We start from the raw sequence: 24,728 nt of genomic DNA, 5'->3' as shown, positions 1-24,728 counted from the left end.
TTTATTTTGAAAAATGAGTAAAGCAAAGACACAAAACGTGTTTTGTACTTTTATATAAAAGTACTGTTATTAAAACACTAGGTAAACTGTAAATATGTACCTCAAGATAAAAACGTGAGAATACAAATAGATCTAGAATCTTCCCGTTTGACGCTGACATAACCTATAACTCGTTGAGATAGAAAGAGAAGGGAGTATACTCGTGTGCACTCGGGTGACGTTTTTGCACGCAGCCTAGCAGGGTGCGTGCTCTAGTTAACTAAAATGCTATAGTGTACGTGACGTAAACTATAGATTTTAGTTACCCAGAGTGAATTTTGGAACGCAACCCAGGCGGAGAGTTGAGACTATTGCAATGTGACGTCATGCACTTGTCAGCCAATCAAAATAGTTTTCTTATAGCACAGAAAATTTCAAATATTATTAAAATTTAATTTTATTTGTGAATACCTATTTATTGATTAAAATTAAAAATTTTGTTGTAAATAAATTTATAATAATGTATATTTAAATTACAAACAAAAAAAAATGTAATATTTTTTTCATGCAAATTCCCTATTAGGTTCCACTCAAAATATATTATAACGTACGTGGAACGTAGTGGAACTGGGTGAAACATTATTCGTCTCGGCTCATTCCGAAAAGAAATCCTCCGTTCACATGACTCGACAAAGCATTTCATTCAGATAAGGGGAGAGAAGCCATATTGCACCGAAGAAGATCGAAGAGGAAGAGATGAGGTCAAAGAAGAAGATCCGTTTCCACTCCGGCATGGATAGCGCAAATTATTTATTTCATTCATAAGATAAGGCTAAGCATCTAAAGAAAGGATTTAAAAGTACATTCGAATCTGAGTACACGGTATTCAATAATAAGCGTACTTAGTAATCAAAAAGTAATAAATTCTTTGTATGTATACATGAGAATTGAGGCAATACCTTGTGATAGGATCGAATTAAAAGTCATCAGCTGTTTTTTCTCTCTTTCATTGCTTATAATTTTTGGTGTACCTCGGTTATGTTAAATCTCATACGAGTAAGAAAAATTTTTTAATCTATCAAAAGCTAATCAAAAATATCGAATTTCGTTATCCATTTAATTGCGACGTATACGATACGGCTGAAGTAAATTCGCGAAAGCTCGAATCGTTCCCAGCGACGGAAGATTATCGCATGCTACTCTTGTCGGATATTATTATCAGCCCCGTGCATTCTACACGTTCACTTGAATTATTTGCGCGCATATCGCATATCGCATATTAATATTTATATCCCGTTCACGGAGCGACGAATCGCCAGGTCAAAAAGCGAAGCGCACGTGTTGCGTGACGTCAGGCGACGCCAGTCGTAGCGTCACGGGAAATAGCCGTACGGCGCGGCGGCGATTGGCCGAGCCTGGAGGACCGGGCCAATCGCCGCCGGTGTCTGTCCGCAATGGTCGCGTAAACTTTTTCCGGCCATCTTGTTATTATTTTCGAAAATCTTGAGGTTGGAATTTCGGGAAGACGCAGTACGTACGAGCAAGCGTGACGATCGTCTTCGGCACTGTATTCCCGAGTTTCCGAGCGACCGGCGTGAGAAAGACGCGGCTCGCATGAGGTTAGGAGCGCGGGGTTGCGACGAAGAGAACGGTCTCGGCGGTGGGTATCGCGCGAGCCTCCGCAGAACGGAGTCGATCTCGCCTCGCTAGCGACCGTCGCAGAAGTAGCAGGGGAGTGAGGGGTGGCGGAGTGAGTGAGAAACTGGAAAGAGAGAGAGAGACGAGGAATGTGTTCGTGCGAGTGATGAAGGCGGGAGAGTAAGAGAAAGAGAGAGGGGAAGAGTGTGCGAGAGTGAGAAGAGCGCGCGTGAGCGAGTGAGAGGGGGATGACACGGTGAGGAATGACGAGTGCGTGAAACGAGGTACGAAAGTTGGTGGTCGTGCGCGGGAATCAGCGATTGTGTGTTTGACCCTTTTATGCTTGTGATTCGCGCCGAGGTGGCCCGGCCGTCGGCGCGGAACGTGTGCTTTTTTTAATTTCCGAAAACGGCGAGCGAGTACGTGTATGAGAGTGAACACGGTAAGTGCGACGCGTCGTTTCCCGCGGCGCCTTCTCCGCCCGACGACGCAACGGACGAACGGGGGCGGCTGAGACTCGGCGCGCGGGGACGCCGAGATCGCGTGAGAGCGAGGACGGCTTCGCGGCCGTGCCGACGGACGCGTCGCCGCCTCCTCGCCCGCACCCCGGACACCCGACCGCGTCGCCCGTCCATCCGCGTGACGATCTGCGCCCGCGGTCGATTCACACATAACCTTGCTTCCGATTGTCAAATGTAGGTTAGATCGGGCGGCCGCGGCGGATCGGTGACCTCTCTCGCGCGGATACGTCGGAAAGCGGCGACTTCTTCCTCCTTCTTTTCCTCCTCCTCATCCTTCTCATCCTGTCCACTCTAGTCCACCCTGGTCACGCGCGCGTCCTCGCCGCGGGGTGTCTGCCGCGCCACGGATCGCCCCCGTTCTTTTAAAGCTGCGCGAGAGCACGTGCGACGTAGGTTCCTAACGGCATCCCTGCTGTATTCGAGTACCGTTGCGCAATGTTTGTTCGTTCAATACCGTCCCCTGGTATCGAACGATCTCGAAACTTGTCCACGCTAGACTTCTAATTGATGACAATGATATCTGGAATAAAGCTTGTGTACTTTTGTCGAAATCTACTGTCTGTTTATCATAGGTACATTGGCTATGCCTTATCTATGGCGTTGCTTGTGTAGTTTAGAAAGTCTTAGATTTATAAAACTCAGTACGTATATCGTGCTCGTTTACGTGCCAGTTTACATGCCGATCGATGTACCTAAGCATTTTATTACTTGAAGCAAAGTAATTTCACATGTCTTTTTTATTTAAAAGGTAAAACGTACGAAAGGACATACAGTTAAGATACACAATGGCAACTTTGGCCGAGCAAGCATCTAAATTATTGGACTTCAATCAGAAATTGGATATAACGCTCCTCGACAATATAGTAGGATGTATGTATACCGGGATAGGTGAGCAGCAGAGAGTCGCCCAAGAAGTGTTAACAACCCTTAAAGAACATCCAAATGCTTGGACACGGGTAGATACCATTCTAGAATATTCACAGGTAAATGTTGGCAAAGTTGTTTCTTATCTCTTGTTGCACACGTACATATTACATATATTTGCAAATAATTGTATTGCTGCTTCAGAATCAACAAACAAAATATTATGGTTTGCAAATATTGGAGCAAGTCATAAAGACACGATGGAAAGTATTACCGAGAAATCAGTGCGAAGGTATAAAAAAATACATTGTAGGCCTTATCATAAAAACGAGCAGCGATCCAGAGACGATGGAAGCTTCCAAAGTTTATCTTAACAAACTTAATATGATCCTCGTACAAGTGAGTAAAAGTTATTCCTCTGTGAGTGATATTTCTTTGCTAATTGCTGATGGTATATTAACAATGTTTATTCGCACCTCCAAATCTCGAATAATGATAACATTGTTTTCAACTTTTTGACAAATTATTAAGACTAACATTTTAATAGTTTTATCGATTTACCTAAAAACTTTTTATTTAATTGACTATGTGTTCGTTCTTTTGTCACAAGCTTTTACATGATGCATCATTCATGTTTTGTACTGTTTTATGTCTTATTCTTTAAGTTTTGTATTATTTTAGCCTCTATTATCAATTTTCTATTATTTTTTACTTATTCTATTATGTAATCTTTAACTTAATTTTTACGTGCTTTTATATTGAGATTGCTGAAGAAGACTCAGCAAGTCGAAACGTACAATGCGCTTTAACATATTACTATGAATAAATTTGCATTTTTTTCTTTATCTAATGCCTTTTTGTGCTCATTATTAGCTGCTTACCCTTTTTCTTAAGTTTTTTTTTTATGGATCAAGCATCTGACTTTTTATTTTTAATTTAACAATGTTATTTTGTCAGGTACTGAAGCGTGAGTGGCCAAAAAATTGGGAGTCCTTTATCAGTGACATTGTTGGGGCGAGTAAAACTAACGAGAGCCTCTGTCAAAATAATATGGCTATCTTGAAACTTTTGTCAGAGGAAGTATTTGACTTCTCCAGCGGCCAGCTCACTCAGACAAAGGCAAAACACTTAAAGGATACAATGTGCAGTGAATTTTCACAGATATTCCAGCTTTGCCAGTTTGTGATGGATAATTCACAAAATGTTCCGTTGGTCGCAGTCACATTAGAGACGCTACTGAGGTTTTTAAATTGGATTCCACTTGGTTATATTTTTGAAACCAAATTGATAACTACTTTAATATTCAAGGTATTGTGTCTTATCACATATCATTCTGTCTTTCGTTATATTTTGCGTTTTAAATACAAGTTAATTTGCGTCTTGTTGCCTTATTTGTAATAATCTTTGTTTCCAATTCACAGTTTTTGAACGTACCAATATTTCGAAATGTCACTCTAAAGTGTCTAACTGAAATTGCGGCAGTCACCGCAACGGTGCCGAATTATGATGACATGTTCGTTATATTATTTATCAACACGATGCAGCAATTGGAACTAATGCTTCCACTGGAAACTAATATACGTGAAGCATACGCAGCTGGTCAAGACCAAGAACAAAATTTTATTCAGAACCTAGCCATGTTTCTTTGCACTTATCTAAAAGATCATGGTGAGCTAATAGAGAAGAAACAATTGAATGAGACCCTAGTAAAGGCATTACATTACCTCGTTCTCATATCTGAGGTCGACGAGGTTGAAATCTTTAAAATCTGTTTAGAATATTGGAATGGATTAGCAGCTGACTTGTACAAAGAGAATCCTTTCGTGACCTCGTCGCCACTTTTCATGTCTAAAAACATGACAGTTCCACCTCGGAGATTCTTTTACGGTCCGATTTTGACAAAAGTACGATATATTATGATCAGCAGAATGGCAAAGCCCGAAGAAGTGCTTGTTGTGGAAAATGAGAACGGTGAGGTTGTCAGAGAATTCATGAAAGACACTGATTCTATTAATCTCTATAAAAACATGAGAGAGACTCTTGTATATCTTACTCACCTTGATTATTTGGACACGGAGAGAGTAATGACAGAGAAACTGCAAAATCAGGTTAACGGTACAGAATGGTCTTGGAAGAATCTCAATACGGTAACTGTCTTCCATAAGACACAAATAATAGAATGTTGAGTGAGACTATGTTAGTATCATATTTATCATTTCTTTACCTCTTTATTAGCTGTGCTGGGCAATAGGCAGTATTTCGGGTGCTATGCATGAAGAAGATGAAAAACGTTTTTTAGTGACCGTAATCAAGGATCTACTTGGTCTATGCGAACAGAAAAAAGGCAAAGATAATAAAGCTATAATTGCCAGCAATATCATGTATGTTGTTGGCCAGTATCCACGGTTTCTCCGAGCCCATTGGAAATTTTTAAAGACTGTTGTAAATAAACTTTTTGAGTTTATGCATGGTAAGTAGAGATTCTTTTATTATGAAAATTTTCTGCCGTTTAATACAATTTGAACATAAATAAGCGAAAGAATTTTTATTCGTGTTTTAGAAACGCACGATGGAGTGCAAGATATGGCCTGCGATACTTTTATTAAAATAGCATTGAAATGCAGACGACATTTTGTTACTGTACAAATAGGGGAAGCAATGCCATTTATTGAAGAAATTCTTTCTACAATTAGCACAATCATATGCGATCTTCAAACACAACAAGTAAGACAAACCATAATGGTTTTGTTTCATATATTTAATTATGTGATGTGCAATATTGTACAATTTAATATCATACAATAGGTACATACATTCTACGAAGCAGTTGGCTATATGATAAGTGCTCAAGCCGATACTCTAGTGCAAGAACAGTTAATTGAGAAATACATGCTTCTCCCTAATCAAGTTTGGGATGACATTATAAGTCAGGCGTCTAAGGTATGTCATAATACGCAGTGTATTTTAGAAAAAAGAAATAGATACTTTACATTCGCATGTATGTACTGTCATTGCAATATGAATGTTTTTTGCCAGAATGTAGATGTCTTGAAGGACCAAGAAGCCGTGAAACAACTCGCCAGCATCTTAAAAACAAATGTTAGAGCTTGTAAAGCTCTTGGGCACCCGTACGTGATACAGTTAGGGAAAATATACTTAGATATGTTGAATGTTTATAAGGTACATTTTTACTTGTATGTAAAATTTTTCAAGGTAATAATTTATGCGTGACACAAGTTTAAATTTGCTTCAGGTTATGAGTGAAAATATAAGTGCTGCGATAGCTGTAAATGGTGAAATAGTGATGAAACAACCTTTAATTAAAAGTATGAGAGTAGTGAAAAAAGAAACATTGAAATTAATATCGGATTGGGTGAGCAGGACAAATGATCATCAAATGGTAAGTTTCTCATTCATAAACTGTCTTTTGTCTTTCTTCAAACTTCTCTAAATTTCTCTCTCCAACATATTTTATTTGCATAAAGTACTTACGGAGATTTTTTTTTTATAGGTATTGGAAAACTTTATACCGCCGTTATTGGACGCTGTTTTACTGGATTATCAAAAGACAAATGTTCATTGTGCTAGAGAGCCTGAAGTGCTTAGTGCTATGGCTACCATAGTAAATAAATTGGAAGCCCATATCACTAGCGAGGTGCCCAAAATATTTGATGCAGTATTTGAATGTACTTTAGAAATGATAAACAAAGACTTTGAAGAATTTCCTGAACACAGAACAAACTTTTTCCTTCTCTTACAAGTAAGTGAAGCAATGTGGCTGTTTTTACACGATTAAGGACTCCTCCGAGCTGTATTTAAATATTTTATCTTTATTTTTTAATTTAGGCGGTGAATGTCCATTGTTTTCCTGCATTTCTTTCAATTCCACCAGCTCAATTTAAGCTGGTGCTTGACTCAATTATTTGGGCTTTTAAACATACGATGAGGAATGTAGCAGATACAGGATTACAAATTCTTTATCAACTTCTATTAAATATTGAACAGCATGAGCAAGCGGGTCAGAGTTTTTATCAAACATATTTTACGGATATTCTACAACATGTATTCAGTGTTGTCACAGATACATCACACACTGCAGGTAAAGTAATAGTATAGTTGTGTACAAACACACAATTGTTAATTAACTAATTAATTAATATTTATAATGATATTAATGTATATTTTTATATATTTGATTGATTATTTATGTACAGGCCTGACTATGCACGCGACTATTCTTGCTTATATGTTTACACTGATTGAACGTGGGAAAATTCAGGTGCCGCTTGGCCCTGTGCCTGATAATACTTTATACATACAAGAATTTGTTGCAAGATTGCTTAAAGCAGCCTTTCCGCATTTAACCGATAATCAGATTAAAATAACTGTGCAAGGTTTGTTCCATCTTAATCAAGATATTACCGCATTCAAGGAACATCTCAGAGACTTTCTCGTGCAAATCAAAGTAAGTAACATTCAACATTCGTACTTGCACATTTTATCAGAGAATGTATATGAAATAGCTAATATTGTTTCGCAAATTGTTTAGCGAGGCAAAGTAGCAGACTAAACGGAAGTTATTCCTTTTTAAGTTTTAAAATAAGTAATTTTAATATTTTTTTCCATTTAGGAATATACGGGTGAGGATGATTCTGAGCTTTATTTGGAGGAACGAGAAACAGCTTTACGGCTAGCCCAAGAGGAAAAAAGGCGGCAACAAATGGCAGTACCAGGCATTATTAATCCTCACGATATACCAGAAGAGATGCAGGACTGAATTAACCGTAGTCCTTGTCTATCGTTTTCTGCACATCTGAATGAGAAACACTCTGTTAAAGTAATTATTGTATCCTTTGAGCTGTAATTATCCCTACGACATCACCATCAAAAAGATAAATAGACAAATATTAATTACTTACTAAAACTGAGTCTGCAAAAAGAAATTACATTCTTGTTAAGGAGGTAAGTCCGAAACGTGGTGACTGTTTGTTTGTTATAGGATTCTAAAAAAAAAGAAATTCGAGTTTCCGTTGTGGATAATGGGACAATTGCCTGCTAGCGATGCTATTTCATGTAATGAAATAAAAGTCGGTTGTCTAAGAAACGATATCTCTAGGATAAAAACTTTTACAGATTAATTCCCAGTTAATCAGAATTATTAAAAAATTGGTGGATATAGCGAAAGTAACATTACCAGTCTTCAGAATTACCCTCAAATAAGCTGATATATATATATATATATATATATATATATATATATATATATATATATATTTTTTTTTTCGCATACCATGAATTTCTCTGTATAAAATTTTTTACACGAAACCTATAATATTACTATATTAAGTTTCGTTCTAGCATTTCTATATGCGAGTTAAAAAAAACGCTATAGTCCACAGAATTGTTTTGTGCACACTATTGGATTTAAATTTATTGTCGAATGAATACGAATATGTATGTATGTATGTAAGCTTACTTGTGATAGCTTATACTAATGTATTGATACATGAATTTGTTATAATATAAATACTACGAAGAAAATTTTTTTTCCTGTTCCATACTTTTTCTTCGGTAAAACGATATATTCATTCATACAAATTGAGGATACGTAATTATTTAGCAACGATGCCGATAAAATAATTTCTTTTTTTCTGAAAGGTAACAAATAAATGGAACATTTACAGTGATATGAAAGACACGCGCGCGAGCGCGCGCGGGTGTTCATCTACTAGATGAATACGCAGATATATAATATATCTACTAGCAATCCGAGTAATTCAAAGCCATGTAAAAAATAAAAAATTATATAAATATATATAAAGCAGCGACCTATTTAAACTTGTTAGATAATTAATGCATTTATTTGATCATTATACATATGATAGAATTTCAGTGAATACTTGGTGAATTAGTGTACTTTGTCGGGCGTGAGTGGATAGGATATCTCTGGTGGTTTGCGTGAGATGAGATGTGTATAAGGGTACTATTGGGTTTGTGACCGATGTAAAAGGATTAATTCTTACTGCAATGAATCATATAACGATTGTCGTATGTATGTTTAAATCAGTGTAGAGCTTTAAAGTGAAATACGTCGATATTATACTTACGTGCAAAGGGGGCGTGAGCGATCGGGGATTGAGATATTTTTTTGTGAATAATTTGCATAAAATAGTATCGTCGCAGCAGGCTCTGGAGATGATGTATAAGTGAAGGCGCGTGTTTTTATCTGACGATCATTGAGCGAAGTTGTAAAATAATATCATTATTATTACTATTATTATATGAGCCATACAGTGGATACTTGTAAATTAAAATGATCGCAACCGTAAGTTTAGCACTTATTTAGGTACCATCCTGTCTCGATTTTTGCGTTGTCGAAACTTAGCTTAGCAATCACGAGCGAAACACTACGCTGAGGAAGATGCGTTACATAGATAAAGGGATCGAGTCTTTTAATACATTCTGTTTTTACGAATCATACCGTTGTATCATTAGTCGTGCGCGGCGTTCTATTGAGGTTGAACGACAAATTTAAATAAACGAATTTGATTCATTGTATTATCGCCTTGTTTTCATTGTCTGAGACACTGCAGGCTCTCTTTTATTACCTATAAGAACGTTCCAGTTTTTAAAGACAATATTATATTTTTGATCCATCATATGTCTGGTCGTTGCAGGAAAACTGTCAAAAGTAGCATAAAGATGCAGTCAAATTTTCAGATTATATCAGCTTATTTTGGCTGCATTCCGATATTTACTGTCAGCAACTGTCAGTACTGAAAATCTATAGTATACATGACGTAAAATATAGAAAAATATAACTTTTCAGTACTGACAGTGAATATTGGAATACAGCCTTAGTATTCAATGTAGTCAATAGTAGTATTGTAATATTGTATTTATATTTGTATAAATATCATACGGTAAATAAGAGAAGTGACTGAAAGGGGGAGAGCAATCTCAATTCATATAAATTCTTGATATGAATTTGAAATTTTTATCGCACGTTAAATTAAATAAAAGTTTAGCAAAATATTTAGTCTCGGGTGAATCAAGTTCTTATCTGTTTTAGTTTGGATCTTAAAGTGATGATAAGCGAATTGATAGTTTGATAACGTGGTTAAGGGGCACAACTAGTGTGACTGCCCAAAAAAAGGTGATTTTCGGGAATTTATTAAAAGAAAAGTATTGCATCGAATGTTTTGAAATTTTGAGAATATATTTGTGTATAAATGATCTATGTGCAGTAATTTTTTTGTATGAAAATAATCAATTTTCAGCGACTTATGTGTCATCTCCCGAGTCTCCAAAAAAAAACGTGCTCCCACTGCTGCAGTGATTGCGGCCTTCAGAGTGCCTGAAATAAAAAAAAAATGTCCGTTAAACTAGAAGGTATTTCCCGTACAATGACCTAGGATTATGAAAAAAAATTAAAATCCAACAAAATGGCGGAGTTTTTTAAAAAAAAGTTCAAATTACGCTTAAAAATCTCGCGGTTTTTTGCATGGCACACAAATTGACATTTTTCATCCAATAAAAAAACTGGAAGGTCATTGTATAGAAAAATAAATACTAAACACGCTCCAAAAAAATTCAAGTCGATCGGATGATTTGTATTCGAGTTTTAGAACTGCAGCAAATTCGAAAAATGTCGTTTTGAGAAAAACGCGTTTAAAGATAAAAATATTGATTTTATTGTTATAAATCGAGAAATATACTTACAGCTAATCTGCTATTCCAGGCCCATATAATTCACCTTCCTCTTCCTCGAAAAGTACCTGCTGGGTTGCTGAAGCTTTCCTTCGAGCTAATCGACCCTCTTTCGAAGCAGCCTGATGACGATACTCTGCTAGGCGCAGCCTCGTTTCATCTCTATCGGCGGCATAATCCCTTGCTGCAGATCCAATTATTATTCCCATCACGCTGAACATTTTCAGAATTGATAGAAATCCATCATTGAATATCCCAACAGCAAGATAATTGGATAATTCAATGGTTTTCAATCCATTGTGGAGGTGTTTCGGAGCAAAGTGCCAAAGCAAGCCATTGTAACTTTCGTTGTTATTTTGCGTACGTATTATCACCATCGCCAATATACCGCATATATTTCACTCCATGATAATCAATCGAGCGATCGAACATTTCTTTTACACTATCGACTTCCATTTTTGAAGCCGATCCAGAGTGATTTGCATCGCAATCATCATGCTGTGAGAGCCATTCTTCGTACTTTTCAGGATCGCTATCTTTTTTTTTCTCCCAGAATTGACAACTATGACAGTGAGTAGATTTCACACTTGAATCGACGATCTTTTTAGAATGCTTTCCTGCAAGAGTTGTTACGCCAAAACGTGAAGTATGGCCACGTTTTTTCCACGTACCATCTCCAGAAACTGTCAAATTTGTATCTGAATTTTCTTTTTCTAATGTCAGCTTCTTCTCTTCTTCTATGGCTCTTTTCACACTAAATTGATAAACCGATTCTGCTGCTTTCCATAAATTCTCGAAGCATCCAGCGAAAGTTTGAGTATTGAATTTTCTCACTAAATCCATTAAACCACAAAAAAGATTCAGTCCATGTATTCCGATACCCAGAATAAGTCGCATCACACTCACTATACGTCTATTTACTTCGCATGCATTTCCAATCATAGGTCCGGAATTGATGTACGAAACACCGCATTCACACATCACAGCAATTTTAAATCCTAAGCCCCGCGGACTTGCTTGATTAAAAGTGACATTTTTTTCACAAGTTTTGCACATCACTAAATTGCTGATTGCAGAAAAAACCGAAACAAACTGAAGAATGCAATACCCATGAGTTGGATCAATCACAATTTCTTCGTCGTTAGTACCTAATAGTTTTTCAGCAGACGTTTGGTATGCGCGGTGGACTGCTCGAACGTGTGTCGATTTCCCGTAAATTTTCGTTTTCTCGAAGTTGATCTACGCACAGGATGATCGTAAGAGCCTTTTTGATTGGAATAATGAGGTTTTTCACTCATTTTTACTGAGATATACTGCGATGTGCTCTGTAGGACGGTTACGAGAAAACTAAATAAGTCGTTCACATATACTTGCGTCGAGCGGCTCCAAAACACGTCTCCCTGACAACAATGCACGAAAAGGACAAAAGGAACAAGAGAGTAGCGTCCCTTCCTCCATTATTATAATATATACGATGCCGACAGAGCCCGAATAATAGGCCGCAGGGCCCCTCAGCTTATGCACGTTTCTGACCGACGAGCAGCTACTCTTTAGAAGGCTGCCGTTCAAAAACCATTTGAGATCCACTCTTAAAATTTTAGTACGTTATTTTTGAAGCTATAGACTATCGAAAAATACAAAAAAAAATCGATTTTTTAAAAGTGTCACACTAGTTGTGCCCCTTAATATTGATAATTAAACTGCAATCTATATAGAGGGTTTGTGAAAAAATGCTATTTATTAAATAAACATTTTGTACGTTTCACGAGAAAAATCGTATCTGGGACTCGATTCTTGAATTCGCAAGAGAAACGTATGCGCAAATGTTGTTCTTATAGAAAAGTTGCAAGAGTCGATTGGCTATCGCATAGCTTTTAAGGGTCGACAGGAGTAAGAGTGGAGACCTCTGTCGGCCGGTCGGGAATTACGGATTCGTTTTTCCCAAAGTTTAGCCTAATTAATTAACGAATCTCATTTTACTTATGCTCGTTTTAATCAGTAAGATCAGCCGCAAGCTGGTACAGAGCCGGATTTTGGAAAAAGGATCGAAATAAAATTTATAATAAATGTGGGGAAACGCGCAGCTAGACACGGGTCAGGTTAGGTCAGCTGCGAGTCCGTATTTTATTTATAATAAATTTTTAAGAGCCAAAATGCAAAATCCGGCTCTGTACCAGCTTGCGGCTGATCTTACTGATTAAAATGAGCCTAATTTTAATGAGATTCATTACGTAATTAGGCTAAACTTTGGGACAAACGATTCTCACTAGTAAGAGCAGCTTATGGGGAATTTCCGTGGTAACATACTGACAAGGGCTGTGTTCAGAGGTGCCAATGGTGCTGTTTGCCCGCTGCCTGCACGCCTGGTGGGGACACGCACACAGCTGACGGAGCCGTGTACGTGTGCGCTGGGCGCTCGGCGGCGACCGGCGACTCGGCGCGGCTCGGCCAGCTTCGGGCGGGTAGAAGAGCGCATACATAAGCATAGCCATAGCCATAGCCGGTCCGAAAGTCGGCGTATGCGTTCATATGCGTTAGCGCGTCGGCTGACTTGACTCGTCTGTTATGTCTCGCGTTTCCCTTCTGATATGTTGATTATGAATAAAATATATATTATGACATTGCATATGACAATAAAATATCCCTTCCCACACTAGGCGTGAAACACTATCGTGTGTCTCTTATTTAAAAGTAATGAAACTAATAACAAAAAATGTTAGTAAAATTGATCAATTACATAAATAATATCTAATAAAACTATATTATCTTTATTTTGAAAATAAACTGTATATAAGAAATAAAAAACAGAAAAAGCGTAAATAATAGAAATCCACTCTTGGCCAATATGTACGCTTTCTTCTAAAAAAAATCATGTTATTAATGTAGAAAATAAATTATTGTTAACACAAGAAAAGTGAAATAAAACATTAAATTATATATTGTTTGTTTTAGAAATATTGTTTTGATAGTATAATTACTTTGCTAATGGCAAATACATGTAATATAAAATTTAAAAAAGGAATAAATTATTTGTGCAACAATATGATAAATTTATTGTAATTGTTCTCAAATAAATGCATGGACAACGTACATATTGTTGCTCAACGGAAACCGCGAGAAGGTGGTGGTCTTTTCCGTCAAGAAAAAATGTAAAAATTGTTTTCTTTAATATTAAAGAAAACAATTCTTTACATTTCCTACGAATACAAATAGAACAAAGAAAGAGAAAGATAGAGAGAGACATAGAATTGGTATAAAGGATAGACATAAAAAAAATATAAAAGGATAGACAAAAATATACAGGACAGAACATAGAAAAAGAAAAGATATTAAAAGAGTATTAGTTTTAATTTACACGATTTATAATTCACGACAGTTTGTGACAAAATTGCATATATAAAAAAACATTCAAAAAATTAGAGGTACATGTAAAAAAATATATACACATACAGACATATGTATACATACATACATTAATTATACATCTTCAAATGTTCTCTAGATTACAAAATACAAAACATAACAAATAGAATTATATAATTCTTCTGACGTGAATTATATTAGATTGTCTAAAGTAACCTTTACACTAGAAATATCAAATAATTTTCTACCGTTTCAATTTTTAAAAGTAATGTTACATTAATTATGTTAAAAACATCAAATAATTTTTTTATTATAATCTACATTTTCTACTTTTACAATAAAAAACAGGATATTAAAAAATAGAAACGGTTGAAAATAGCTTTTGGTATTTCTAGTGTTTAATCGGAAAAAAATGCACATGTTTTATTTATTATAATACTGAAAATAATAATATCCCAGGTAGCAAGCACTCGTCATTTTGACGTCAATATTTGGTCATAATTGGTCAGTAACGTCATTCGTCGATTAAGTGACGTATATTTAACGTCATGTTTTAATACGTCAAAAAGACTTTGTAAAATGACATTATATAGACGTTTACGTGACTACCCAGGTAGCAGACAGTCGTCATAATGACGTGATTCTTACGTCATTTTATGACGCATGTTACGTCATTTATTCCTAAAGTTTAACGTAAAAATGGCATATTTTTCACAGTATTTTTCACAGGAATATTCCTACATTTATAAAGTGTTTCGTAATTTTATGATTGACGTGGTGAATTTATGGTATAAGTGGATCTAGTTGCGTGTGTAATTATAGTTTTATGACAACTACTTCATGCAGTGTTATAACTATCAAGAAGATATCATTACAAGATTTTTGAACACTTTAAAGATGTACCTGTTTTATAGATAAGTACAGTTAATAAGAAAGCATCAGGGTGAGAAGATCGTCACTGTCCACTGGATCATCGAAGTCAAGCGACTCCGACGCGGTACTGTACTAGGATGGGTGGGTGACCGCCTTGAGAGAGCGTCTATATGCACATGGCATGTAACGAAACAGTTAAAAAAACTTTTTTTTTCTTAAATAAAGAAAAAGAACATATTTTTATAAACGTTTATCAAGTAGACAAAATTTTCAAGTTTTAAAATTTTAATTTCATAAAAAACATTTCTAGAAACCGGTATGTCGTACATTGAACCCATTTTTGCCGTCAATAAAACGTCAGAAAATGACGTCTTTGGGATGTGACTTAGGACCGTGTAAAATACGTCATTTTTACGTTAAACTCTAGGAATAAATGACGTAACATACGTCATAAAATGACGTAAAAATCACGTCATTATGACGACTGTCTGCTACCTGGTTTATAGCAAAAATATTTCAGAAATCATCCAAACTATTACGACTACAGCCAATTTTTGAAATTAACAAAAGAAATATGTTATAATAAAATCAAAATCGATATAAATAATGTTATTACAAAAAAAAACAGATATAAAACTTAATTTATAACCACGGATTAAATACACATATATACATATATGTATTTAATGAAATAATAATATATATATTTCTTCTACATTTTTTTACACAATTTAAAATAGAAAAAGTTGTTTGATTTTGCCAAGGGAAACATTCTATAGGAATGTCGTACTTAAAAGTACAATTTTGTGCAAAATTATGTACAGCTGTTTAAAAAAACAACGTTTTAAAGAACTGTCATTCAAAACCCGTTTTTATCTTGAAAAACTAACATGAAATACGTACATTACGTCCGTATACATTCAACGTACGTTGAATACCTCGTCAAATAATAATTTATTTTCCTCTTTACCAATGACTATTTTAAACATTTTGTACAATATATTGTAATACAGGCCGTAGAGCTGTGTTCCGAAATTGACTGCCAGTGCTGAAAATCTGTAATACATGTGACGTGACCTATAGATTTTTAGTACTGGCAGTTTCGGAACACGACCAAGAGTGACATAATTTATATTATATTATTTATTATATTTCTTTATTTGACAAATACATAAAATATATAAATGTAACGTCCAAACATACGTACACACCACCGTAAGAATGTTATATATTAGTACATTATTTCCGAAAAGTTAGACAAATTTTGGCACCAGTTTCCAGTAAATCGGTCCATTAATAAATGAGTAGTTCGCAGTAGGTAAGTCAGACAGACAGACAGACATTATAAATATTTTAGAACCGATATCCCAAAAAATCGGTAATGATGCGGTTCTCAAAATATGTCTACGGTCTAAGTTAGAGTATCATAAAATAGTATACCAAATTAGGTTGATTTAATTTCAAAACTGTAAATTTGCATAGCGGACAAACACATACATTCATTTATATAAAGATAGAGATAAAAATATGATTTTATTACAATTATATGTATTTCTTGTGCTAATAATATAATAATTTTTAACAAGTATAATCGCTTATCCATTCTTATTAGTAAGCTCAATTTTTTTTAAATGTCTGGATGCAAATTTAGTAGCTTTGGTCACTGCTTTTTCTATATACGTCCCAAAATCTTGTGACACATGTGTAGATTTCATACTGGCAATTAACATGGATTTGAATCCTTTAATAGGTCCTTGATTTGCATTAAAAATTTGTAGAACGACATCCATCCAGATTTGTACATTGAATGCATTATAATCCATCTTCTATATAGTTCCTAATAATTTTTTTCGTTTTTTTTGTTGCTTGCTTATTTATTTTCATACAAATAAAATGAATTATGTTATACATCATTCATTATTTATATTACAAGGAAAAAAATTATTAGAAGTGCAAGAAATGCAGTAACTCTTTACATACATTATAATTATAGTTATGCAGAAAATATGAATGAAAACATAGATGAATTTGGTGTTTTGCTAATATATTTAGAAAATCTACAATAAACTTGAATGATTTATTGTCAAAATGATTTTATATACAATTTTATATACAATTATATATACAGTCGAAGTAATTATAAATTTTCAACACCAAACTCCTTGGCATTATTATCAATGGTAAGATTAAAGTAAATAATGCTATAAATATATCTGTCATATTCTCTGTGATTAAAATATGATGTAACTTGAAAATAATATCTATTTTATATATTATAGGTAAATATGAGTTATAAATAAAAATTACAAAATTATAAAATTTAATAATAGAAAATCACAGTAAACATCAATAAGATATTAAATAGTATACCAAAATAAAGTCGGTATTATATTGGATAAGACTGTATGCTCTATGCATTAGAAGGTGGCCAGAGAAGTGCAGTACCTATCTCAACATACATGCAAGACATAAATGAAAACCTAGATGAATTTTGTGTTTTGCTGATATATTTAGAAAATCCACAATAAACTAGAATGATTTATCAAAATAATTTTATATCAGCGGTGCACATGTACTTTTGTTGTTAAAATTTTGCAGCAATTATTGAGAGCCTGATGTATTTAAAAATTAGATGGATAATAATGTTAATTAAACACTCCGTTTTTTGTTCTTTTTTTTAATGTTATAAAACTTTATTTCATATTATACGAAAATATTTCACAATAAGTTTTATTTCTGTAATATATTATATGTAAGTGTTATATCACATATATGTCATATATATATATATATATATATATATATATATATGACATATATGTCATATATATATACACATACTTATTGCAAAGTGTTCTCGCAATAATATGTTTAATTCTCATTTATTTAACATTTCTGATATTGTCGTATTTGAAAGAGTGACTATATAGAAACTATAGCAAGTAAAAAAGTCATTATTTTATTTTTCTTCTTATTTTTTTCAATACAGAACTGCCTAATTGCGTAGTTTTGCAATAAAATTATTTTAAACATTATTTGACGAAAAATTGTCGCAAATACTTGCATGATTGTATATATATATATATATATATATATATATATATATATATAATAAAATAATGACTTTTTTATTACATACATACATACATACATACTTATTGCAAAGTGTTCTCATAATAATATGTATAATTGTGACATATGTGATATTATATATATATATATATATAACTTACATATAATATTACAGAAATAAAACTTATTGTGAAATAATTTTGTATAATGTTAAAATAAAGTTTCATAACATAAAAAAAAAGGAGTGTTTATCAACATTATTATCCATTTAATTTTTTAATACATCAGAATCTCAATATTTGCTGCAAAATTTTAACAACAAAAGTACGTGTACACCGCTGATATAAAAACATTTTGATGAATCATTCTAGTTTATTGTAAATTTTCTAAATACATCAGCAAAACAAAATTTATCTAAAGCGGGTGCTTGTTGGCCTTGGTACGTTACTGCCTTCTGCTACGGACGGCCAGAAAGCATTTTTCAGGCCGTATTGCTAAAGCGGGGAGCACGCGGCAACGCCGCACAGACGCGGCAACGCCGCAGTCTTAGCATATGTCTTTGGCTGATGGCAGAGAAGAAGACGTGAGCGCTTACGTCTGAGACGTAGACGTGAACTAAAGCAGAGAAAAACGTAGAGTCGTACTTCGTAATACGTATAAGTCGTGGTCGTGACTGCGGAATTGCGTTTTGATACATAATATGTAAGTATATAATATATATATAATTTATAAATAAATATACTAAAATAAAATATAAATTATTTTTTACTTTAAAAACTTTATTTACAAAGACAAATTTATTTGCCTTTTTCTGTACCGAATGGTCAAAATATAATGACAGTATTTGAGGTTAACCAATAATTTTCTTTGTTATTTCAGAGTACACTGCTGCGGTAAAAAGATTTATAATTGTATTGTTATATTTCTTTAGAAAACATTTTTGAGTGCTACTTTGAGCAAAAAAATGTCGGATCATTTAAATTATTATACTGTTGATTCATCTGAAATACATGTAAATGATTGTGATCTGAATGATGGTAGTGAACCTGAAAGTATTATTACTATTGAAGAAAAGAGTGGTGATGAGCTTTTGATAGAACTGTATAGAGAACGTCCATTTCTATATGATAAAAGTAATAACAATTTTAAGGACAGCGCAATGAAACAAAATGCTTGGGGTGAAATATCAAAAATAATGATCCAAACGAAGGTGAGTAAATTTCACTTATTGTACCATAAATTATGTAATTAATAAAATAATAATAATGTGATGATTGTTAATAAATAATAATAATTCTTAACTAAAATGTTCTATTTTTATTTAGGTGACATTTATACTCCTTCGTATTGCCAAAAAAGATGCATATCATTGAGAGAGCAATATAACAGAGAGAAAAAAAAGATGGAAATTGAATCAAGAAGTGGCAGTGGTGCTGCTAAATCCTCCCGATTTCCTTTTTTTAAGCAATTAGAATTTTTGGATAATGTAATTAAAAGACGAAGGTGAAGGTAGGGGGTAACTTATTGAATTCATTATTTAAATATATATATTTGTTGTCCAACACACGAATGTTTTATTTTCAGAAGCTACACAAACTGCACAAAATCACAGTCGCATACACTTGAAAAAAATAACAGTTGTGATGAATCACAAAGTGTTGCAAATGAAGAATGTGTGAACACAGAAGAAAATGAAAATGACAAGGAGCACATTTATAATACGAAGAATATTAATAAAGAAAATGAAGAACCAAAACAGAAGAAAAGAAAAATTAATGAAACTAAGGAATTAGAACAAACATTATTTCAAATGAGTCAAAAAATTTATAATTACATGGAAAAAAAAAAGATAAAATTCCGACAACGAAAGCAGATGATGCTTTCATGGAATTTATTAAAATTCAATTTAGTAATATTTCAGAAAAGGAGAAAGATACAAGAAGAAAAATGGTAATGGATGCTCTAACTGCACCATTATCAGAGAAGTAAATTATTTTGTTCAAAAGTTCTTTTTGTTTAAAAAAAAGATTTTATACTTTGTTTAAAAATATTTTATATATTTTTTTGTTTAAATGTGAAAAGTTCTTTTTGTTTAAAAAAATTTTATATAGTACGATATAGCTATAAGTAGATTGCTTCTTTTTATCTGTAATAAGTTTGCTTTAAAAAGATTTTATTTACCAAAGACAACATGAAAGTGATTTTTTTATTTACCAAAGTTCCTAAGCTTGCAAAAAGTATGTTTTTTTTTGTATATATTGTGATACTAATAATTTAAATAATTTCATAAGACTACAAAAGGTTGTGAAATATATGTTTTCTTATTTAAAATGTTACAACTAACGTTTAATATCATAGAATATATTTGTACCGCATGTATAGTTTATTATATAATAAATTTATCTATATTAATTGTGTGTGTGTGTGTGCAATAATTTTATTTCACAGAATCCACCAAAAAAATTGCAAATACAATATTCTTCTCAAGAAATTCCTAATAAGAACCTTTATACTAAATAATTTTTAACAAAGAAGAATTATATTACTATAATACATAAAAAAGTTATACATAATAAATATAATTATTTACTTATAAAATTTTCTTTAATTATAATATATTACAAGTACATGGGAAAAAAGCATATAATATATATATATATATATATATATATATATATATATATATATATATACATACAATATATATATATATTTTGTGTGTGTATATATATATATATATATATATATATATATATATATATATATATATATATATATATAAAATATATATATATATTTTGTGTGTGTATATATATATATATATATATATATATATATATATACTAATTTAAATATATATATATATCTACTGTAAAAAAAATAGTTTACATATTTGTTGTTTTCTTTATTTAGTACAGAAACTTATGTCAAATAGATAATTTTTTTTAAATATGTTAAATAATCTAACATATCAAAACATAATGTCTCTCTCTCTTTCTCAGTCTCTCTCTCTCTCTCTCTCTCTCTCTCTCTCTCTCTCTCTCTCTCTCTCTCTCTCTCTCTCTCTCTCTCTCTCTCTCTCTCTCCACACACACACACACATACATACATGTATAATTATTCGTCTGCATATACACACCTCTTTGAACATAATCATGTTGCCATTCCACTTTTCCAGCTTCAGAGATAAAATAATTACTCAAAGTATTCCTTTGATTTTCGGCATATCTTACGTCATTATCTTCTTCAAAATTACTTATTGGTATATTGATCCAAGGAGAACTCTGAAAAAACATCAAAAAATATTAAAATTCAAAAAATTAAATAATTATTTTTATTTTTATTTGTACCTCGTTAGTATTATCTTTGAAACTTGGTTCTTGACTGTACATCTTATGTCCATTTTGTTGTTCTTCTTTCAATACATAATTATGGAGACACACAGAAGCTGTTACAATTAAATCTGCAGTTTCTGGTAACATACTAATCGCTGTGTGGAATATTCTCCACTTATTGGAAAAAATTCCAAAAGCACTTTCAACTGTCCTTTGTGCTCTTGAAAGTCGATAATTAAAAATCCTCTGTTTGTACATCAAATTTTTGCTGGAATAAGGCTTCATAATTCTCTTAGACAGTTTAAAAGCATCATCAGCCACAAAGTACGTGTATGTTTTCAGATTGCTATTAGGAAGATTTATTTGTTCATTTGGTAAATTTAACATATTATTATTTAAATTTGTGCCTATATTGCAATCGTTAAAAATTCCTCCGTCACTGTTTCCTATAACAAAGAATTATACAAAAATAAATAATTGTAATAAAACAATATATATATGAGATTATTATATTATACATAAAATTAAAAAAATTTTTGTTCTTGCTTACCTCTATACGCTCCAATGTCAACCAACACAAATCTATACAAATGATCAGCTACTGCCAATAATACGATACTATAAAATTTCTTATAGTTAAAATATAAGCTTCCAGATCTTGGAGGACAACGTAATCTGACATGCTTGCCATCAACAGATCCGACACAATTTGGAATGTTCCATCTATTCCAATATCCATGTGCATATTTTCTCCAGTCTTCTTCTGTAGGTGAACTAAGATATAATGGGTCTAAAACCTTATATAAAACATGGCAAACTTCTTTTACTACTTCTCTTACTGTAGATTCACCAACTCTAAAGGCTAACGCAATGGTAATTGGTAAGTCACCTGTAGCAAGATATCTATAAAAATATAATAATTACAATACATTAATATTAACTATAATATGAAACAATTATATATAATTTAGTTATCTATAAAAAGTATATATAGTTATTATATAAATACCTTAAAGTTATTAATAGTCGTAATTCTGGAACTAAGCACGAAGACTTTTTTTTTGTCAAATATGGTTTTGTCATTTGTACTAACTGCTGAAAATGTACCAATGTCATTCTGGTATAACGATAAAACAACTGAGGATCATTTTTTATTTCTTGGAATAAATTATTGTAATCTCCAAGCTGAATTCTTCTCATATTAATAGGGCTCACAAGCCATCGTCTATTTAGCCATCTAATTTGTCTTTTTTTACGTATTAGCAAAAGACATAAGTTTATCCAATGTATTACCAGAATTAGAAATTCATCATCATTTTCCATTTTTATTACAAAGACTGTAAACTGTAACTATTATAATATATATTCTGAAACATTAATGTATAAAATTTATTAATTACTTATACCTTTTATTAACAATAATTTACAATTATAATAAATCATATTTAGTTCATAACTGTATTTTGTACTACAATATATATAATTAAAAATATTACTTTTCAAATATTTTTATGACAACATATAACAAAAAGAAAATATTGGTTAACTTCAAATACTATCATTATATTTTGATCATTCGGTAAAGAAAAAGGCAAATAAATCGTTATCTTTGTAAATAAAGTATTTAAAGTAAAAAATAATTTATATTTTATTTTAGTATATTTATTTATAAATTATATGTATCTTATATACTTACATATTATGTACTCTTATCAAAACGCAATTCTTTAGCAGTCACGACCACGACTTAACGTACTACGAAGTACGACTCTACGTTTTTCTCTGCTTTAGTTCACGTCTACGTCTACGACAGACGTAAGCGCTTACGTCTCGTTCTCTGCCATCAGCCTTTCTACCGTGCGTCCGCGTGAGCAGTTCAATGGTGTGTGTGCGTATTCACACATAAAACCAGAAGTTAGTTTCTCGACGTTGGCGACACTGAAACGAAGTTTCGTATTGTCACCGCGCGAGGTCTCCAACATCAATTCGGAGTTCGGCCGTGACTCCTGTCGACCCTTAACTAATTAACTTGCAATGTTTCTGTAATAGCAGAATTTTCGCACGTTTCTCTTGCGAATGAATTCAACAATCGAGCCCTTTGGGCCGGTATCACAGTCTCCGGTTAACGTGATTCTCCCTAGATTCTTCGATTAAACTCACTCTTTGTCTCTTTCTAGGGGGATAGTTAGAAAGAGATACAGAGTGAGTTTAATCGGAGAATCACGTTAATCGAAGACTGTGATACCGGCCCTTTCGCATCTAAAAAGGAATGGAAGTCGCGCTGTCGTCGTGTAGAGTCCCTAGTAATCCACCTGTCACCTATCGCACGCATGCGCAAGCGTCCATTGGTTACACGACAGTTTCCCGAAAAAGTAGAGGGGATAACGTTGGTACTAACGAAAATCCCTAAGCATTACAATTTAATTTTTGTAGATTAGTAGCACCGCGTAAGGGCCTTGGCACATAGAAAAACTTAAGCAGTTAAACTTAAGCAGTAAGAAATCAACGGTATGGATTCGCTACCGCTTAGGGCCGTGCCTTAAGTTCTTAATTGTGATTGGCTGATTTGCTTACTGCTTCAGTTTTACTGCTTAAGTTTTTCTATGTGCCACGGCCTTTAAGTTCTTGACTGTGATTGGCTGATTTGCTTACTGCTTGAGTTTTACTGCTTAAGGGTTGATTTATAATAGCCGTAACCGTTGATTTAAGCTGTAATCTTTAAAAAATTGACTAATCACAGTCGAATGTGAGAAGAATAATCGACTGTGATTGGTCAATTTCTTAAAGATTACGGCTTAAATCAACGGTTACGGCTATTATAAACCAACCCTAAGTTTTTCTATGTGCCAAGGCCCTAAGTAGTAATTTGTTAAGTTAGAGGAAGCCTTTTTCAAAATATAGAAGTAAGGCTGAGTTTCCACTGAGCGCGTCACGCGTTGCGTCGTCACAAGTTAACCAATCAAAACATCCCATTTCATTACATTCTTGTGACGGGATCAAAATGGGATGTTTTGATTGGTTCAACTCGGACGACGCGACGCGTGACGCGCTCAGTGGAAACTCAGCCTAAGAATCGAGCAACGCGATTGGTCGAAACCTTACTGTTACATTCTACGAAAAGTGTGTGTGCCCTGCCTTAGGACCGGTCTACAATCAGTCATATGTTTAGTCGGATGTCGCAACCGATGGTCCAATGAGAGAATTTCTTTTTCAAAAACGAATTTGCCTCATTGGACCATCGGCTACGTTCCGACATCCGACTCCGACATACAACTGATTGTAAACCGGCCCTAAGTGCCCATCTACAATAGGTATTTTAAGCCCTAAGTCCTAAGAAATTGACCAACCACAGTCAATTATTTTTCTCAAATTC

General features: G+C 33.4%; 2 protein-coding genes, 1 long non-coding RNA gene and 1 pseudogene across 7 annotated transcripts; 2 read left to right on the top strand and 2 right to left on the bottom strand.

The window, feature by feature from the left end:
- Positions 1 to 1,480: 1,480 nt before the first annotated feature.
- Positions 1,481 to 9,560, top strand: LOC143905702 (exportin-1-like). 4 transcript variants are annotated; one of them, XM_077421271.1, is made up of 14 exons: positions 1,481 to 1,598; positions 2,887 to 3,121; positions 3,207 to 3,401; positions 3,960 to 4,310; positions 4,424 to 5,149; positions 5,238 to 5,472; positions 5,563 to 5,726; positions 5,808 to 5,942; positions 6,039 to 6,182; positions 6,256 to 6,402; positions 6,514 to 6,762; positions 6,849 to 7,101; positions 7,217 to 7,467; positions 7,633 to 9,560. In XM_077421271.1, exons 2-14 carry the CDS (start codon positions 2,924 to 2,926, stop codon positions 7,777 to 7,779), a joined length of 3,195 nt encoding a protein of 1,064 aa, XP_077277397.1. In that variant the 5' UTR covers positions 1,481 to 1,598; positions 2,887 to 2,923; the 3' UTR covers positions 7,780 to 9,560. The 4 variants fall into 4 exon arrangements, with proteins under 4 accessions (XP_077277397.1, XP_077277396.1, XP_077277398.1 ...); XM_077421270.1 differs by having other exon boundaries at positions 1,481 to 1,639; XM_077421272.1 differs by lacking the exon at positions 1,481 to 1,598 and adding an exon at positions 1,674 to 1,901.
- A 640-nt stretch (positions 9,561 to 10,200) lies between these two features.
- LOC143905703 (uncharacterized) lies at positions 10,201 to 14,126 on the bottom strand (annotated as a pseudogene). Its single transcript, XR_013259292.1, has 2 exons — positions 10,725 to 14,126; positions 10,201 to 10,359 (listed from the first exon to the last, which is right to left on the bottom strand). The product of XR_013259292.1 is annotated as an uncharacterized LOC143905703 (transcript).
- A 4,448-nt stretch (positions 14,127 to 18,574) lies between these two features.
- Positions 18,575 to 19,679, top strand: LOC143905710 (uncharacterized). Its single transcript, XR_013259297.1, has 4 exons — positions 18,575 to 18,722; positions 18,900 to 19,230; positions 19,346 to 19,529; positions 19,605 to 19,679. It is a non-coding gene; the product is annotated as an uncharacterized LOC143905710 (long non-coding RNA).
- A 2,274-nt stretch (positions 19,680 to 21,953) lies between these two features.
- LOC143905723 (uncharacterized) lies at positions 21,954 to 23,186 on the bottom strand. Its single transcript, XM_077421302.1, has 4 exons — positions 23,052 to 23,186; positions 22,365 to 22,722; positions 22,195 to 22,258; positions 21,954 to 22,118 (listed from the first exon to the last, which is right to left on the bottom strand). The coding sequence occupies exons 2-4, from the start codon at positions 22,676 to 22,678 to the stop codon at positions 21,954 to 21,956; spliced, it is 543 nt and encodes a 180-aa protein (XP_077277428.1). The 5' UTR covers positions 22,679 to 22,722; positions 23,052 to 23,186.
- Positions 23,187 to 24,728: the final 1,542 nt, after the last annotated feature.

Source organism: Temnothorax americanus, unplaced genomic scaffold (assembly GCF_048541705.1).
Source record: "Temnothorax americanus isolate GAGA-0224 unplaced genomic scaffold, ASM4854170v1 Scaffold66, whole genome shotgun sequence".
Classification (NCBI taxonomy): Eukaryota; Metazoa; Arthropoda; class Insecta; order Hymenoptera; family Formicidae; genus Temnothorax; species Temnothorax americanus.
This window is presented reverse-complemented; position numbering and strand designations above follow the sequence as displayed.